The sequence below is a fragment of the Habropoda laboriosa genome, unplaced genomic scaffold, assembly GCF_001263275.1.
Source record: "Habropoda laboriosa isolate 0110345459 unplaced genomic scaffold, ASM126327v1 scaffold301, whole genome shotgun sequence".
Taxonomy (NCBI): Eukaryota; Metazoa; Arthropoda; class Insecta; order Hymenoptera; family Apidae; genus Habropoda; species Habropoda laboriosa.
Window position 1 is genome coordinate 17,933 of NW_017100408.1, and position 19,385 is coordinate 37,317.

Genomic DNA, 19,385 nt, shown 5'->3' on the forward strand with positions numbered 1-19,385 from the left:
ACAGCTTCCACATCCTCCCACTCTCCCGTTCGTTCGTTCAAACAGAGTGTTTATTGCTCGCGACTGCACGCCGGCTCGGTAATATTCATCGACGTGAAAAAAAGGAAAAAACTTACTCGCTGGGACAAAATTGTATCGCGACGCGGGAAAACGCGTGCGAACATTTACGGAGCTCGGGCAAACAAGAAGTTTGTTAAATCGGCGCTTTAACAGCAGAATAAACAGGAATTTTTTTGTTCGGTGAAAAAAAAAGTGGAACGGTATGTCGAAAGTTTGGTTGGTGAAATGAAATTGTCACGATGTTCGCTTTCGAGTTTTCACTTTTCCATCGGGAACGTGTTCGGTAATTTATTCGGTTTGAGGGAAAAGAAGATCGTTTAAAAATGCGGTCACCGATTCGTTTCAACGTTAATTACGTGTGCCGTTCGTGACAGGACGAGCTCCCTTTATTTTCTGAAAGGAGACAGGCTTGAAAAAGCCTCGTCCAGCGAGGGAAACGGCGAATTTACGAGGCGAAAGTAATATCAAGTTAAATCTTCCGCTGGAGCGGAATTTCGTTGATTTTACGCTTTCGCGACGACTTTCCGATTTCTAAGTTAATTATTTCTCCCCCTCCCTCCCGCAACAGCTGAACATATTTCTCGCTAGCCATCTCTCTGCTTACCACACTGTTTATTTAAATTTATTTCCAATCGACACGGACGGAGGCAGCTTCTGCTCGCGAGGCGATAAAATCATACCCGGCATCGCGATGCCGGCAACGTCTCGCCGAATATTAAGCTCCCAGGGGGATGCAAATAAACGTCTCTACTCGGTGTGTCCGTGTTCACTGCACGGCCAACTTTATCGCAATTTTATTTTCTATTTCTCTTCTGAACTAAACTAACAAGACGGACAATGAAGAAGTACCCCGAAACTTGCTTTTCCCTGCCGTTTCCAGCCGGCAAAAATCTTTATTCCTCCTCTCGTTGAATGATTTACGACGCTCCACTCGCATAAAGTATCCATATTTCTGGACGACAGTCGTGAAATCGTCCAACGATAATAGCCTACGTCCTTTCCTGTCCACGAATTACTTTCTCCCAGCTCGATGATTAATATCGGCCGAGCACGGTTGTAACGGGGTTGTGAAAAATTGTTAGTCGTGTTGTTTAACGGCGCGCGTTAAATGTTATTTCACCCGGGGATAAATAAAGAGAAACGTCGTAAAAATTGGATCACGTCGGGTGGTAAAAGGGAAACGCCGGAGTTTTACGGTTCCCGTTAATGAGAAAGAAACCAATGAGTCGAATCCCGCGAAAATCGTCGGCTCGAGGGTGAAGCAACGCGATGGGACGCGACTATATTTTAGAAGACCGGGGACCAGGGTGGCCCGGTCATATTTTACGCGGTATTAGGCGGCTTAAGGACGCTACGAGTTGGAGAAATAGAGCACGGCCGGGGGTTCTTTTACATTCGCATCAAGTCGTATCCCGTTGAGTGAGAACATTTAACGAGCTCTCGCAGACAAGGATGACCGTGAACGGGCATGATCCGCCGTGAAAAGCGAGCCATTTTCGGAGATACGCTGCTAAGAGGCGACAAAAGAGAGAGAGAGTTTGTCGAGACAGATTTTCCCGGGGATTTTATGTACCGACGTTCTTCTTTATCTGCACTTAGGGGAGCGCGAGCGCGCGTGCTTCCGAACGGGGTTCGATCGGCGAACGAAGAGGAAGAAAAGTTTCTTCGACGATATATAAATCGATGAAACTTTCCTCGAGTTCCTTTTCTTACGTCCCTCCATGATCCTTTGGATTTTGTCCAGCCACTTTTTCCCCGCTATCGTCGCGATCGTTTGGCAAAAAGCTGCTTTCGAACAAGGAGTATCGACAAAAAAAATTAGCATATACAGTCGGTGGCAAAAGTTTGCCTCTACACTCTCGCCACTTTAATTTACCATATTTCCATTATCCGAGCGAACTGAGTATGCGCTACTGTAGAATGTTTAAAAGAGCAGCATATGCTTCTAGAAGGAAGTTAATTTTTCCTAAAAGTTCTGTTTAAATTAAGAAAAACTAATTACGTCCAGACTCGAAAGCGGAGAAGCTTAACAAACACTAAAATTTCTATCTCGTTAAAGTTCGCGTTCACGAGGCGTGAGCGTAAATTTTTGCGACAGACTGTAGTCTGTATTCGGTAAAGTATTCCAACAGTGGCATTACGTTCGGTCGGGTTGGCGAGCGGAGACCGGATTAAAACGTCCTGGATCTCGCCCCGAAGACAGTTTTCTTGCGAGTAAGTCTACGGAACGGTCGGTTCCGAACGGGAACACGTCCTTTTGTCACCGTGTGCCGACGCATAGGGAGTGTAGAATGGATGCGGCTGCGCCGATGCGTTTCGTTGCACGGCCGCTTAAACGGTCGCTGGTCCGAGATTTCCGGTTTCGCAGTGATTCATTGCAGTTAGAGGCGCGTTCGACGATGCCACTCGTCATGGAACACGACCGTCGAGGACAATGGAGAACGAGCCAGCCGCAAGAAGGAATTAACCAGCGTGAACTTTATCACGACTAACTGCGCTGCTCCTGGCTGCCGCCAATGAATTTGCCGATTCGGACACCGGCAGAAGTAATTCCAACGATTGGGATCGTTAAATCGCGCGTAATTCCTCGCTCGTCCCGCTGATTAAAAATCTTCCTCTGCAGAAATATCTCGTCGCGTGACAGAACTTTTTCCAACTTACATATTTCATTTTCTTCTTTTCGCAACAGCGGTAGAATTCGTTTAATCTCCGAACGATCGCCGTAGTTAGAACCGGTTCCTAGATGCACGTTGGAGGGATCGTCTTCGACGGGAGAACGCGGTGCAATCGGCGGAAGTTACCGGAGGGTAAAGTTGATCGATGGGAAGGTAGATTGTGGGTGGTCTTTAGCGTCATTTTGGTTCAAGGACAAGCGCAGTGTCTTGCCGCAATTAATGGCTTCCATTGCAGAGACTCTCGGCCTTAGAGTATTTCGATGTTCCACGAAACGCGGAGACGGCAGAGGGGCGGTCGTCCTTGATTTACGTGGGATCGCATTAAACGGTTCTTTGATGGCCCCTTACCTCCCTGAGTGGTTGATAACTTGATTTGCTCGTCCACTTTGGAACTTAGCCACGACTTCCCTCCCGTTCTCAACAACCTTTTCTCTTCAGCCAGCCTCGCTCTTTCGCTACTTTTCTTCTCCGCCTCCCCTTTTTCGAATCTTCGCTGTCGAATCCTTCGGATAGTACCTTTCGGGGACAGTTGTCGCGTGAAATTTGCACGCGAGTAAACTATCCGGTGAATTATCGTTGCTTTTAAGGGAAACCTAAAAGAGTCGGCACAGTTAAGTTCGCCCATTGGATCGAGGAACTTATCTTTATTCCAATCATGTTCAAAGGAGAGAACGCCGGTAATGGGAAAATATAACTCCGGGAAGAAGACAAAGGGAACGTGTCTTTTTGGGTCTTCGCATAACACACCAACAAAGAGAGAAAAGTTTTTATTGCCAGTCCGTGTCCCGCGGCGTGAAACGCGAAACTTGCCAGAGGTAAGAAAGCCCAAGCTCGACGACAAGCTTTAAATTGCGGCGGCCGACACCACCGGTGAATTCAGAAAAACTGTTGAATATTTTGATGGAACGCTGTGTGAAAAGTTTTCAAGACCGTTAAAAAGCATATTATAAGACACACATGGGGTGTCGAAGTCACTCAGTTCTCTCTTTGGTTGTCGAATCCTTTTAATAATTCGACATTTGTTGCTAACGTCTAAAGTACAAGGACAAATTGATGGTATTTTTTAATATTTACCGAAAGTAACAAACGTCGTATGTTAGGTTCATGTTAGATTTTAGACACGGGCGTGAAAAATATTTTCAACCGCCCGGACGTTCGCGTCGAGATCGAAAAAGCCTTTCGATAACACTGCGACGATCGGTGGTCTTCGAACTGCTCGTTTTTTGTGTATTCACCGACTTCCCTTTAAATTGTCGGCGACGTGACAGATCGGTCGCGCGGTTCCAGAATTCGCGCTCCTTTGTCATTCTCCGTGAAAAATCTCGCGAACCTGCCACCGGTTCAGCTTTCGTGTCACAGCTAAACTTTCCGATCGAAACCGTCTTTCTTCCTGAATTTCTCTCCTCTCGGTCGATTTTCAATTTCTTCGATGTCCGACCGAGAGAGATTGATCTCGTCTCGTTATATTTAGCGCGATTCTATACGCCTCGCGAACTTTGGATTCACCGCGCGAAATATAAACGTAGAATGTTAATAAAGCGGATCGATCAGCGCGGCCCCATAATCTCGAAGCTCGGAACCAATCGCCATTTGCGTGCTCGGATCTATCACAGATTACGCTAATAATTCACAAGATGTATCATCGATAAGCCAGCCCCGGCTCGTTACAACTACGTACGACCGGTATACGTCCGTAAACATCGCACAGAGGAAGGGTGGAAGGTCCGATTTTCGAAGTAATTAGAAAAGAAGTTACGTCCTTTAGCCTCGTTACCGCTCCTCGTTGGTTCCTCGTGGGAGATCAAGCGTACCCGTTTAACGAACTGCTGTTCCACGAGTTCCGTTTCTTCGTTACCCTACGAATCTCACGCTAGATGGGTAGAAGGAGGAGGGGAAAGAAGAGAGGTTCGATCGTGTTTCATCCGGTGAATGCTTATTCAGTCTCCAACCGACTGTGATCTCATTAACGTGCCTGAGTGGCTACGACTGCTTAAAAGTGTCCCACATTTCGTAATGATACCACAGTGTAACCACGTTATCGTCTTCACCAGCGAGCAATTAAAAAAGCTTCCGTCCGTGCAATTAGGACCTTCTTCCGATACCCTGGCCCCTACTTGGCCCGTTTGCGTACTTCTTCGATCATCAGGAACGTCAAAAAGAACTTGAAGAAAAGAAGAAAAAAAAGGAAAAAAAATATGAGAAGACTCGTGTTACATAGGCGAGACGCGCGATCCATTGACTCGACTTCTGTTCCAGTTTCCAGGGTCTCGCTGGTACACACCGGCAGAATCTGTAGTTTACAGTCCAGCGATCTTTCTAAGTCGAAAGAACGTTATCGTGCTCCCTCGGCCGGGATGCTGGCCCGCGTTGAACTTTCCACCTACCCTTTCACCTCGCGACACTTTTTCTCGCTTCGCTGGCAGTTTTATTTAATAGAAACTTACAAGATGTCCTTAGCTCCAAAAATTTTTCCCCCTTTATTCTCTTTCTCTCTCTCTCTCTCTCTGTCTTTCGAAAATTTAACGTAGAACGTTACTTTGACGAAGGTTCGATCCACCTTTGCCGCACTCTCCGCATTTTGTTTCGGTAATCACGCGCCACACGTTTAGCCTGCTTTAAGGCTGTCGTCCACTTAACGTGCCGTGCTATTAGCGGGCGACAGCCTCTAATATGTCGATGTTGGTTTGACGCCGTTCACGTGCCGAGGTGTTAAGTGTGGCGACATACTTTGCCCGTGCGTTCATTTCGCGACACAGGTTCGGGATAAATCGCGAAGCTTCATCTTCGTTATCTGTGTTACACGAAGCGCGGAATCGCGTAGTTTTCTAGTCCGCCAGTTTGCCTAATGGCAATTAGAGTCTTTGCAGACAGGATATGTACAGATGTCACTGGGGCGATTTCGTCTTTGGGCGGTCGTCGAAGTTCAAATTGCTCCAATTAAACTTTGATCGGGCCGGGCTCTTCTGTCGCGAGCCAAGACACAACGACACGCGATTGGACCATTGACCTCCGATACTCGAAAACTTTCAACGAGCCATCTTGCGTCGAGCACGAACCCTCTCTCTCTCTCTCTCTCTCTCTCTTGTAGAGTTTAACGAGTTCGATCTCGACACGTAAGAAATCATGGGACCAGGCAGTACTGCTCGAAGTAAGAACAACGGTACTCGAAATAATAACGATTGCTCTCTTGAATTTCGAAAGGACGGCGCGACGGTGTGAACCAGCGTGGCTTAATAGAAGCAGCAGGCAGCACAGCTGCTTAACGTCCAACAAATTGCGCGCAATTCGAAACAATTTAGCGCGCAGAGAGGCACGTTGATTCGACTCGCAGTGAAACTTCCTTAATCCTAGCCAGGTCCGTATTGACGTTCGGATAATTGGGTGTTGTAATTTACATGCCTGCTTAATATGCCATAATCACTTCGCTCGATGTAATGGCGGCTTGTGACGCATCGACGCGACTCGACAGTGTAGCCCCGTTTAATGGCGCTAGTTATAGTCTGTTGTTCGCTGCTCGACATCAAATGCCGAGCTGATTTGATTCCCCTCTTGGTCGGACACGATGTTCCGAGCTCGTTTCCTCGATAAATTCTTGCGTGCTTTACGTACTCGATTTAAACAGATTTTAGGAAGTTTGGTACAGTCGATGGAAGAAATGTAAAATTGGTAAAATTGGTCAGGTGTCGAGGTGTAAACTTGGAGCATATCGCAAATGAATCGGGAGAAATCTGAACTTTGAATCCTAATTGGAGAATGTAAAATGCTACATTTCGACTTGAGGTGTCGAAGTTTACACGTTGGAACGGAAATTTGAGAAGATAAGATACATTTCTTCCGCCGACTATACCTTCACACTTGACAATTTCGTCGTTCCGCGAGAATCACTGTGCACAGTCTCAGATGCGTAGGAATATACGCCGCTTAAGCTAAGGTTCGAATTAAAGCTCGTTTACTTTCATTCCGGCAGAATATAGACTTTCTTTCAGGAAGCGTTAAGCGGGCGATTTCGAGAGAAGCGCACACTCCTCCCTTATCAGTCGGCGAAGCAATTGCGGCTTATCAGCTGGCCAAGACAAACCGTGGAAAGAAGATTATCGGAGAAAATACATTCTTAAACGTATTCAGCGCACGTTGTAATGGTTTAAAGCGAGTCTACGTTCCGCGATCCTGGTAATCCACGACGAAACCGCCCCATGTACATCCCAGCCAATACCAGGGCTCGCGTCGAGCTCTCAGAAAGGAAATAAGGTACATCGGTTCCCATCGATATCCGCTGTATATGATTTACAAGCAGTTCTCTTGGAATTTATTCAGCGACCTGCGGCCGAGGCGGACAAGCTCGATTTGCAGCATCGCGTTGTCGCGATACACGTAATCGAATCCTCCCTATCGAGTCGAGGATCTTCTTAAATACCCTCGAATACCATTGGAAATCTGTACGATCGTGAATCGAACATCTCCTATGGAGTACTGTCGTATTCGAACTAGCTATAGAAATGCATCGTTTCGTCGTTTCGAAAATTCCATCAATTCAGCGACGTTCGATTGGAACATCTGTAGGAAATTTTACGAGCGCACGCGACGAGAAGAGGCGAACCTATCGTTTCCAAAACTCGGCCGAGGACCAGCGATCACCGTGGATACTATTTCTGTACATCAGAAGAAGATTCAGTGTACACGGTCTGAGGCTCGTCGACCCTGACTCAATTTCGAACACGACCCAGCTGCCCTCGTTTGCCCAATCCAACGCGTTTCGTGGACCGTCTGAAAGAAACGAGCATTCCTCCTTTCTCTCCTCTCGGACTGTACTAAAACGAAGAAGAATTAAACCTGTCATACAGAGTAGCCTCACAATTCGAACGACTGTTACACGCTCGATCACGTTGGAAAAGTCAACTTTTCAGGGAGTCGTTCGAAGAAGTATTTTCCGCGTGCAAGTCACGAAAATGAATTTTCACCGCTGCCCGATTCTTCAAGATTTATCGATTCGTTATCGAAACGTCCCGTTCGCACGATCACGGCTAGGTCGAAAGTGGTCGGGACCAATGATTTATTATTCCGACCCGCATTCGCCAGATCGTTTTATGCAATTACTCTTTTCTGCACAGCGAACGTCGAGCGACTGGGCAAGAAGGGAGCGAGAGAAAGAGAAAGAGAAGGTTCGTGTTCACAGACAGGAGCAAGAGTGGCGTAGAAGTTGTTTGTTCGTCGCGATTCGTAATGCGTTTCCTTTACGAACGATCGCTACTTCTGATACAACCGTGAGCCATCGCCACGCTATTAATTCTCTCTCCTCGGTTCTCTATCTAGCAGCTCGTTTATTATAAATTCACCTCGGTTCGCCACTGTTTATTCGACGACTGGTCGACTCGCCGCGGCGCGGCGGGGGGAAAAAATTGATGCGTTTCTTTCGACTCGTCGACGTGCGCGAATGCATTGTATCGACGAGCCGGGGGAGAATTTACTGGCCGGAGATCTCCTCTCGTCCAGGGAGCGAAACGAAACTACCAGGGTGTATCAATCACGGCGCCGCGCACCATGCACGCTGCTGGTGGATACCTTCTCTCCCTTCCTCCCTATCTATCACGTTCACTCTATCTCTACCTACGATTTCGTCCAAGTTCGAGTTTGGCGACGAGTTGAGAGGAACTTATACATATGAAACGAACGGAATATCAACGCGCCCGCCAACTGCGACGCGCACTGTTACCATCCAGTTAATTCCTCGAGTTAGCTGGATAAGCGAGGATTCGCTTCCGTAATAAATTTACTCCTCTTTCGTGTAATATACTTCGTGCCACGAATATGGAACGATACGAGTGAGATTTTTGCAACACGGAATTTCCTTCCGATTTAACTGTATCAATAAGGATCGTGATGTTATCCGACAGCTAAATGGATCTTCTGCAAGTCTAAGGAGAAGGGTTTCTGAGATTTTAAAGCAGTAGTTCTGAAACTGGGTGCCGCAAGCACGCCATAAGGGTAACTTTTCTGTTTTTCAAATACTGTTGCATCGCAGGAAATCGCGATGAACCCTCGGTGTGGCGGATTATCGTCATAAACTTGTTCAATCACACTTGGCCGCCAGACCGAGGTACTCCCCGTGAAGAGGTCACGTGCGCGGTGGAAAGTAACGCGGCAACCCCTGGGAAAAACCCAATGTTAACAACAATCCCTTTCCCTTGGAAGGAGCGACATCCCACCTAAACAACCTACACCCCACAGAGGAGGGGGAGGAAATCGGCCACCAATCAGCAACTGGTCGAGTTGATGAAATCAAGGGCACGAAGCAGGAGCGCGTCTTTTTGGCAGTCTTTTGGCAGTTGGTCACGGAAGAAATAGTATTTTGATAGTCACGTCGCAATATCACCTTAAGTTATCACTCTTGTTGTAAATTAAAATAGTTGTTACAAAAAGCAGATTCGTCTCAGTTCTTAGCATTTCACACTGAATGAATCGAAGTGTGAATAAACTCGCGTACCGAGCATTACGCGACCCGAACAAATACGTCGCATCTTTCATATCTTTACTAACTGTAGAAAGCAAAAAAAAAAATAATAATAATAGGGGTGCCGTGAATTTTGTTTAACGATTTCAGTGTGCCGCCAGACAAAAAAGTTTGAGAACCACTGTTCTGAAGTATGGAAAGTGTTAGATATTTCAAAGCTTCTGGAAAATGTCACCGTTGTTTCTTTTTCAAATTCTCAAACCCACTCGAACGTACGCGAATTAGTCAAAAACACAAGTGTTGCGACCTGATGAGGACGCAACGAAGACGCCAGACCAAGGTGCCGACGTTCGGAAGACCGCAATATACCCCCCGTGGACTCACTAGCGCGATGTGTTGCGACCTGATGAGGACGCAACGAAGTCTCGGTTCGGCGGATTATAGTGATAAGCCACTTAGTCACATTCGGCCGCCAGACCAAGGTGCCGACGTTCGGAAGACCGCAATATACCCCCCGTGGACTCACTAGCGCGACATTCAGATAATAGGTCCCAAAAACACTCGGGACCATAAAACATTCGTTACCAAAAGGTCACAGTTTTCGTCGACCAATAGCAGAACACACCCCGTTTTCCACCTCCGTAACACAACCACCAATCAGAACCAACCTAATGCCTGTATATACATCTACACACCTGAAAACCGACAGTCACAGTAAAACGAGAGCACGAGACACATCGTCAAAAAAACAGAATAACCGAATTTCAACTAAACATCTATCAACCATCTACCTCAACGAACCAAAAGAAACCCAACGACGAAGTTTCAATACACCTCGAACCAGCGAGAAATATCATCAACCTGCGCCAGAACTCCTGGTCATAAGATTTGATCAAAGTCCACGACGCAACAACAAGAATTAGCTAACATGTGGGCCTCAAGGGTCTCCATCGTAAATTACGTCCTTCCCAAAAATCCGAAAAAAACTCAATAGAAACGACCATTAGTAGCTTTCACCGACGTTATATCTACCCTCGCGCACGCATTTTCAAACAGAAAAAAGTTGGCATCTAAAAATTACGCTCTGATTAAGATCCTCGTACTTGCATAATTACAATAAAAAAATCGGTCACCTCTAGGCCTCGCGACAAAATTCTGAATTTAAAATCTCGCGGCCTTAATCCTCCGTGTCTTACAAAATATCCTCGGTCTTTCGTTTTATTTCGACAAATATTCAAGTGAAACGCGTAAACACGCCGCGAAACACTTTCGACGAAAGTCGACATCCCTACAAAAACTTGTTGTCATTCCAAACTTCCGTGGACATTTTTTTCCACGTTCCTGCTCGACGATCGGCGAGCACGCGAGCGAGCGAATGTTTACTCACCTTCCAGGACTCTGACACACTCGGTAAGGTTCGGATAGTTGTCCGGATAGTTCGGGCTGTAAAATTCCTGTTTAGTCTCGTCCCCGACGCTGAACTTCTCGCACACGTCGGGCACGTGCCTCATTTGACGACGTACGACATCGTTGGCGATATACGGCGTCGGTACCGTGCTGCTTACGAGCCTCTGATTTCTCCGCGAGTGTTGTGGCAACCTGACTTCCTTCGTCGGCACTATCTGCGCATATTTAAAAATCACGTGATAATTCCTTGGAAAACTGTTTCCCTCGAAGCGAGAAAGTACTATTAATGGGCTAGCGTTACACGAAGCACGAAGACGCTCGAAAATTTCCACGATCGATGAGCAATAATCCTCTAATGCTCAGGTGTCAGGTCGTTAATTAAACGGGGCCCGAACGACGCTTTGGGCAACTGTTATCGTGATACCGTTAAATTATAGTTATCGACCTGACGTGAAATTATTAGCTAGCTGGAAAATATATCGCGACCATTATTGCGTTTAGAACGCGGCGCTTCGTTTGAATTACTAGGTTCCTTTCTATCGGTAAACCTGAGAGATTCCGTTAATCTCTTCGTGTTCTAACCGCTAATCAAACCGTGAAATCGACGAAGAGACACACGTTAACCGACGGAAAGTTGATACGACTTACGTTGTCAAAACTGCCCGAGGGAAGGATATCCTTGCCGTGGCTCGATCGTTCGGGCGTTGATTGGATAAACGTCCTCGAGGCGGATGGATTTATCTTCTGGCTGATGTCAGACGTCCTCCACGAGGACACGGTCGAGTTTATCACTTTTCCCGTGTCGTTGTTCGCCGTTCTCGAAGACGTCGCGGTGGTAGCGGTGGTGGTTACCAGGCTCCCGTGCATCTCGATCTTCTCTTCCTCCTCGTCGTCCTCGTCGAGGCTCTCGCTGGCCGACTCTAGCAATTCCACGGTGACACCGGTGCTAGAGGTATCCGCGTACCAGGAAGTTGTCTGACGGAACTTTCCGATAGATTTGCTCTCTCCAGTGGTGCGGTCCGTGCTCGAGAACCACCAACCGAAGGTTCGACCGCTTCTTCTCGCGTCGTACGTACTCCACCGTGACTCCTCAGTCTCGCGTGTGGCTTCCGCGGCCGTACCAGTGACTGAAACATTAATGGCCAAAGGAAACTAGTTATTGCTTGTCGTTTCATAGCTGCATGATTAACGGAGGAGTATGCCACCGGGTCTTATATCTAAGAAGCACTGTATCCTTCACCTGCACATTCACTCTTTCTCTATTTTACCACCCATCTTGTTCAATTCAGATCAGGACACATTTGGTCGCATTCACCTAAAACCTATGCCCACGCATTTCATTTCGCAACCTAATCTCAACAACTCTGTCGAAATATTCTTCTCGAGTACCTCCGACACCCGAAACTCAATTTCTGTCTATGCAAATGTCGACCGATGTCATCTGCGATATTTCTCGGAGGTATAAATCGGTTTGCAAATGCTCGAAACGGTAGATTTCACACGGGAAGTAATAAAAGTGTCGAAACGTCGAAGCATCGGATTAGGTCAGGTTAGCAGCTGTTATTCATTTATATTTGCAATGGAAAGTTCCGTGGACGTGTATAAATCACTCGATAAATCTGCGAAATATGAATGTTCCATGCGATTCGACAACGTGGATCTTATCATCCGCAACAGCTGTCGCCGGAAATTGATTTCGCCGCGGAGCGAGAATTTTTGGCTCCCGTCAGATCTCCGTTCTTTCCCTCTCGTTAACACCTGTCTGCCTGTACGTCGACGGTAGGTAATCCCTTCGAAATTGCATTCGCGAAGTTCCACTGGCAATGGCTTTTTTTCGCCCTGGGACCACGTGAACGCGTGGAGAGGGAAAGTGGCGCGGAGATAATTTGCTGGAAAATAGTTTAAGACAATCGAATGGAGAAAAGGGGAAGAGGTGGTGCAATGAGATGCAACTTTGTCGCGAGTTGTAAGTTGAACTCGCGGAAAAACGCGATTCTCCAATCGTTTTCCGCAGCGCCTTTCTTCTTTTTTTCTTTTTCTTTTATCTCATTCCCGATGCTGTCTATCAACGCAGCACGATTTCAGTTTGACAGCAGTCGACGCACAAACGGAATCGGATTCCGTTCGGTTCGTAACTGAATTTCCCACGGACTTGCGTGCCCGGCTTCCTCGAAAGGCCACCGGCAAAACGACCGCGTAAACTGGAATTCGTTATCGACCGACTGAATTGCGAAATCGTCGAATGATCAGCAGAGTGGAACGATCTCTGCTTTGTGCGGCTAGATGTGGAAAAAATAAATACGCTTTAGCTGTTGGTATGCTTAACGAACGGAAAATGAAGCAGAATTCTGATTACATTGCCGAGGTGTTGAAGCATCGCTTAATAGGAGATACGAAAATTCTGCTGTTTGATTTTTTCGAAAAAGAAGGTCGGAACGAGAGGATTTTATTTTTACCAGATCCTTTTTTTGGAATATATTCTGTACGATCCAGCGAGACGAAATGTTACGTACAGTAGCGTAAAAATGTCTCCTCGAGGTTGGTATTCCGTAGTTTAATAATCCGTCTGACCTCCATAAAAAGACCTGCAAAGATTCTCCTTATGTACTACTTTTCCTTGTGCCTCGAGAGTCTTTCAGGAATTAAGATTCCAAGCGGAATAAGCTTTCCTTGTTCTCTCGTCAAGCACGGAGTGCAGACGACAAGAATAGCGATTCACAAAGGACTCGTTTCTTCAAGGAGCATTATTTAGAGATTTATGATACCATCGGAGGCTTTTTCCTTCCGTCCCTGTAACAGATAGAACTGGAACGTCCTAACGTTCCCGACACGATCTAATCAACCCGACCCATACGTCATTTTCTTTCGCCGACAGACCATTAATTTGCATCGTTCGCGGACGTGCCTTTTCGCTATGAATCGAGTTCCGTAATCGACCCACCTGCCCTCGTGCGACTCGGAAATCTCATTAGCAAACATTAGCGTGCGAGACACGAACGTTTGCACGCTGACGCTTCTTCTTCGCCGGTTTCTGCATTTCAAAGGAAAACGCCTCGACGCAAACCCGTCAAGAATTCCACGTGCATTTCGTTGCTCTCGCGTACACAGATTTTTTAGCCACTTTGGATAATTTGACAGGAAAACTAGTCGATACTCGACGATAAAAATTGCCTTCACTTTTTTTTAATACTCAGCGATATGAAAGTTTGAGCGATAGCTGTCTGAGAAAATCACCCTCGGTAATAGTCCGGCACGAAATCTATTCTTTCCACGCTGCTGTCCAAGATGAAATGTGAAACTCTATCGGCGCTGCGTCGAGACGTGCAGCTATTTGCAAAGCCTTCGCGACGCGTTCGCGCTCGAGCAATCCTTCTCCGCTGTCTCGCGAGCCTTTGTGCCTTCGTCGAACACTCTGTGCGTTTGAAAGAAAAGAAATTGCACGGAGATCGAAGAGCGTGTAGCTAGATTAAAGACGGACGGAGCTGTCACTTCGAATTGCAAATACGCGGGGATCGGTAAAATTGTTTCGTTTAATTTTGCGAAATTACGGGGTAGTTTGAAGAGCGAATGCCGCTCCGTCAACCACCGTTGCTTTGACTGCCGTATCCTGGAATTTCCGAAACGCGACGTCGCCATTCTGTCGAGTTTCCTCGAGAATCTCGAGGAGTTTTCGCGGACTGTGTTCTCCTCTGGCGAAAGCCAAGAGATGTGTATCTTCTCTCGGCGTTAGCAGAGTAAATCTGATCATTGCACGCGCAGGACACCTCGTATCCTTCCTTTTCTCCTCCTCGACGCTGCTCCGTGGGACAATTTAAAAGCGCGTTCCCATCTTCCATCACGTCCACGCCACCAGGAAGAACTATCCCCGCATTAGCCTTCTTCTTCCGCGCGGTGCAAAGATTTTACCGCGTTGTTTACGACTTTCTTCCTTTTTCATTCGGGATTCTCATCTTTCTCCGACCGAGATACCTCGATCCTCGTCCTCCTTCCTACCCACTCCTCTCGCATTTTTCTCTCGACCTTCTATCCCCCGCGACTATCGTCCGCGTAATTGTTTCGTTCGCGGCGGATTTCGCGTCTTATCTCACCCCGAGCGTTTCCTTTTCTTCGTAGTTTTTAACCTACCGCGCTCCAGCGATTCGATTATTTTTCTTGCGGTGTATGGAACTCGCGATAACTTGCCGGGATGAAGGAAACCAGTACTCGAAGGGTTATTCAGCTGTCGTTTCTCAGAATGTTGCACCTAAACAGTTAGTAGTCTAACTGAATTTACATAGTTTTTCCATCGATCTGCCGATACTTCTCAAGGATTCTTCACCGCGATGCATCGACGCAGCGGGCTCGTTGGACAACGCGGAAACAACAAAAGGCCAAGGGATAAATGGCCGTGAAAGCTGCATAATAATTCGAAGGTACAAATTGCTGGACGGGTTTAACTATTTATATTAGGTACCGCGATGTCAGGCCACACACCAGCCCGTGTATTACCTTCTATTTATAATTTCCCACGGGACGCCGCTTTTGCGAAACGGTCTAGCCCAGCCAAGCCGGTTTCTTTACCCTTTTCCCTCTAATTTAATTTGTCGTTTAATTTCCCACCAATTTATTTCCTCGCGGGCGGCCCCTCTGCGCTCTCTGTGTTCCATTAATTAGCAACGCGCGATACTTATTAACGGTACAGCTGTAACCGAATCGAAAGTGCACATTTCTCTCGTTTAATTCTTCCTTTACCGAACCCATCTGCGAGATCTTCCAGCGGTGTGCTCGAAGTTTAAAGGAGACAAGTTCCTGTTAATCCGACGAACTCCGGCGAGTGTGAATCCCCGTTGGATCGACATTGTCTCGACCGTGCGAATATGAGGGAATCGAAACGTCTCCCGAGCTGTTCCATCGTTTACCCGAAACAAAGCGAGCCCTTTGAAGGACCGCCACTTTGGAAAATTACGGGGATCAGTGGGAGAGCGAGCGTTCCCCGAATTAACCCTTTCGAGTGCGACGCGAAACCTACCTTCCGGAGTAGCACAATTACAGACACGCCGTGTGTATTTAAATTGGCGTATATCTTACAAATAACAATTAACTGCGTTACGCGTTGTCACTATTCGACTTTATGCAATTTCATTGTACTATTGGGCTCTCTTTTTTGCCCGTTTGAATGAATAAAAATGAAAAAATAAAAGTAAAATGTCTGTAGGGGAAAATTTTGAGCGTCGCGAAATTTTAGAGGAGAGCAAATATCTGCTCTTCGTGAGAAGAAATGCGTTGTTTCTGTGCGATCGTGTTTCTGTTCTCTGCAGGTGATCGACGTTGGAAAATTATCAAATTTAAAAAGAAACGACTAATAATTCGATGGCCTGGAGTCGTCGCCGAATCGATGAAAATTAATTAAGTATGCAGAAGGGTGAGCGTGGCCGGGGGTAACAACACCGCCATTAATATGTTAAAGCGCGTGTAGCTAATTACTACCGCATAAAATCAGGAAATGCATTGGGAAATATTTGCGGAATGGAAATTATTGTATTACAACATACGCGCGCATAATTCCCAATTATCGTGTATGTATACAATCAACTTGATTAACAGTCGATTTTCGAGAGGCAAACGGTCAAAATACCGGCTAGTTTGTACAATAATTACAACGCTCCCCGAGTTCCTCTAAAAAAAAGAAGTTCCGTTTATCGTACACTTTAGCCGGTACTTTGAAAATTATTCGTCGAGTGGATTTCTCTCGAAAATCTTTCAAGCCTACACGGTCGTTATCGAGAGGAGAAGGGGAACTTTCCTGTTGGAAGAGTTGCCTGCGTTTCTCCTAGCTCTGTTCTTCCTCGGCGAGATGCACGCGCCTCGACGATAGCTCGATGATAAATCGAAAAAGTTTCGCTTAGGAAATCCTTGGGAATATCGAAATTTCCGTTGGACGGGGCTCTGGCAGCGTCCAAGGAGGAATCCTCGTACGATATTCTTAGAGGGAATAGGATATATCGTTGTCAGAGATTCATACCGCGCGTGGTTGGTCCCCTTTTCTCGAAAGACGGATGCTTGGCAATCTTAGGATCGCGGAATTTTCATATTACGAAGCTCGAAATTGCCGCGAGGACGTGTCGAATAACCCGGTACGCAGGAACTTGTTGCGCCTGCTACGCAGGAACGTTATACAAATTGGAAACTTTGCTAACTCGCTCGGGAAACTAGCGTAGATTTATGCAGCGCTGCAAGATAGAATTACCGACTAACTTTCGAGAAATTGTCTACGCCGCCGCGTGAACTCCGTGGAAATACCTCGCTTCCACGGTGAAAAAGCCTTTAAGTGCACCTTAAATATCGTTCCGCTGTTCCTGCGAACGATACATCGCCGAGCTTTACGGAACCAGTCATCTTCCTGCTTACGGTTGAGTTACGATAGGATTGTTCGATTCTCGCGGCGTAGGAAGGGTGCACTGCCGTTCGTACGTACTTCCTGTTTGAAGTATTGCATGATTTAAATTGCGTTACGTTATGCTTCAAGATTTTCCGATCTGAACCCTTTGCGATCCTCGAGTCACACTCGACTTAGGAAGTTTTGCCTTCGGATATCGTACTGTGACGCCCGGTTCGCTCCAATTCATCGAAACTAGGAGCAGATATTGGGGTATCGCTGTGTCGCGGGTACGTCGTCGTCAACAAACCCTTACCGAACCTCGTTCTATTCTTCCACGCGAACTTTCTCTCTTCCAACTCCTTCAGATTTTAGTCCTCGAGTGGCCTAAGAAGCGCACATGTGGCATTCAGATTCGCACGAGGACGAACGAATTTTCCCTTTCCACCACTTTCTCCACTTCTATCTTTATCTATCGCTACTCCTGTCTCCCTGTCCTAACAATATAAAAACCCAGTACGCCTACACCTCCGGACAGTTTTTCCTTTACCGACGATTGTATTTTCTGGGCCGATTGTACGCCCATACGACCATAAATTTGTACTCTAATAAATTGAGGTGAAAACAGGGTAACGACGTTCCTCACCCACCTCAGCTGAATTAAAACACTTCAGGATCGTCGTTGCGTAGAAACAGAACGTTATCTGACGGAGAGTTTTATGTTACGTGAGGTGTGCGTGGTAAAATGGAGAATGAATGGAGAAAATAGGGCTATTTAAGGGTTCTGGGAAGATAGGCTTTGGGTTGTGACTACGTAGGAGAGTTGGAAGGTGAGTAATGGTGAAAGTGGGTGACTCGTTGTAAATACAGATAACTAAGGACTAAGAAGGAAACTATTTAAGGGTGTAACAGTACGATGATAAATTATGAAGGATGATAAATTTTCTTTTCATGCATTGGTATTATACCGAAACTTAGTGTTCGACCGTACCGAGGACTCGAACAATGGAGCCCTACCATATTCACAAATAATACATTTTCCGTAAATTGGTCTCTCTCCTCGTCATCAGCAAATTGTTTTATTACCTTAGAAAGTCGAATACCCTACATCTGGACACCACATGCACTACACTCATAAAGCACCTTCCGACCTCAGGATTTTCCCATCCCCTAATATAGCTATTTTAGCAATAATTTCCCCACTTCGACTCCACCAGACAAACCCTACCACACGCCCCAAACACCAATCAACCGATACTCCCACCACTTCTCACACATTTCACACCACCAATCACTGTACACACCGAACTTATAAAAACACAACACACAGAAACAGACACATTCTATCAGACATTCTATCAGAGATTCTATCAGAGTTTTCTATCAGAGATTCTATCACCAACTTTGAGACATCACGAAAAATAAAAAGTAACAGTCACCACCAATCAGCCAGTATTTGTCTATCGTGTAAAACATATATCTCTTTTTCACCCACCACAAATCTCATCTACAAATTTAAACAGCACTCGTGCCATTAGTTTGCCGCGAGAGCAGTTCGTGAATTCTTTGCGCACCGGTCGAATTAAGCATCGCGTCGCGAAGTTCGCAAATCACGAACACTTAGTATTTGGTAGCTACTATTACGCTGAAATATTGAAACGGAGGCAAACTAGTGTCGGACAGTGGCTAAACGAAAGCGGATTATCTGGACTATTCGGACCGCAGAGGGTTAATAATTTCGTAATTACTTTAGCGTAATTAAACTCGCAATGTCAGAGGTTTGCTTCAAAGCAGCGTGCATCAAAAATGGCAAAATATGACACTGGTTCGATTCGTGTCTTTTTACATTGCATAATAAACCGTAAAATCTGGCATTATAGACGAAGACAGTTGAGCGTTGTTGTTGCTAATTTACGAGCCAGCTACGAACTAACGAAACACGCCGGGTCGCGATAAATCTCCCGTAAACTTCTTACTCGGATTGAGTTATAACTTATAAGCTACTACGTCTTCTCCACTCCATTTGCACTTCTCTGTTTCTTTCTGCGCAATGATAAATCCAGGGGAAGGCCGTAAGATATATTCAATCGAGAAGAATAATTGACACAGTAGGAATATTTGGAAGGTTGAAATGAAGGATAGCGGGAGAACGAAACCTCCGATCCAATTTTATTCCGGTAGAATTTTTCCGTGCGCGCTGATATGATACTTGTGCGATGGTTACGTGCATGTGCACCTCGCAGCCACCGTAGACGTTCGCTGCGAGCCCATGAAGAATTCCATTTTCTTGGCTGTGGCGCAATGTGCACGCCTTGAAATTGTCCCTCTAAAAGGGGCCACGGTATACGTATACAGCTTTGGCCGTCTCCTAGGCGAAATATCCTGCATACGTACGACTCTATCCGTACGATCATTTGCATTTCGAGGAAAATATTGGCTT

At 46.2% G+C, this 19,385-nt stretch overlaps 1 protein-coding gene across 1 annotated transcript in view; it reads right to left on the reverse strand.

Annotated features, from left to right (window-relative positions):
* LOC108575455 (neuropilin and tolloid-like protein 2) overlaps nucleotides 1-19,385 on the reverse strand; it is a gene marked incomplete at its 3' end in the record, with an annotated part of 79,431 nt that overhangs the window by 10,296 nt on the left and 49,750 nt on the right. Inside the window, exons 2-3 of the mRNA XM_017938254.1 lie at nucleotides 11,239-11,717; nucleotides 10,571-10,805 (exon numbers count right to left, since the gene is read on the reverse strand). Of these exons, the coding sequence (XP_017793743.1) occupies nucleotides 10,571-10,805; nucleotides 11,239-11,717 (714 nt within the window). The remainder of the gene's footprint in view (nucleotides 1-10,570; nucleotides 10,806-11,238; nucleotides 11,718-19,385) is intronic.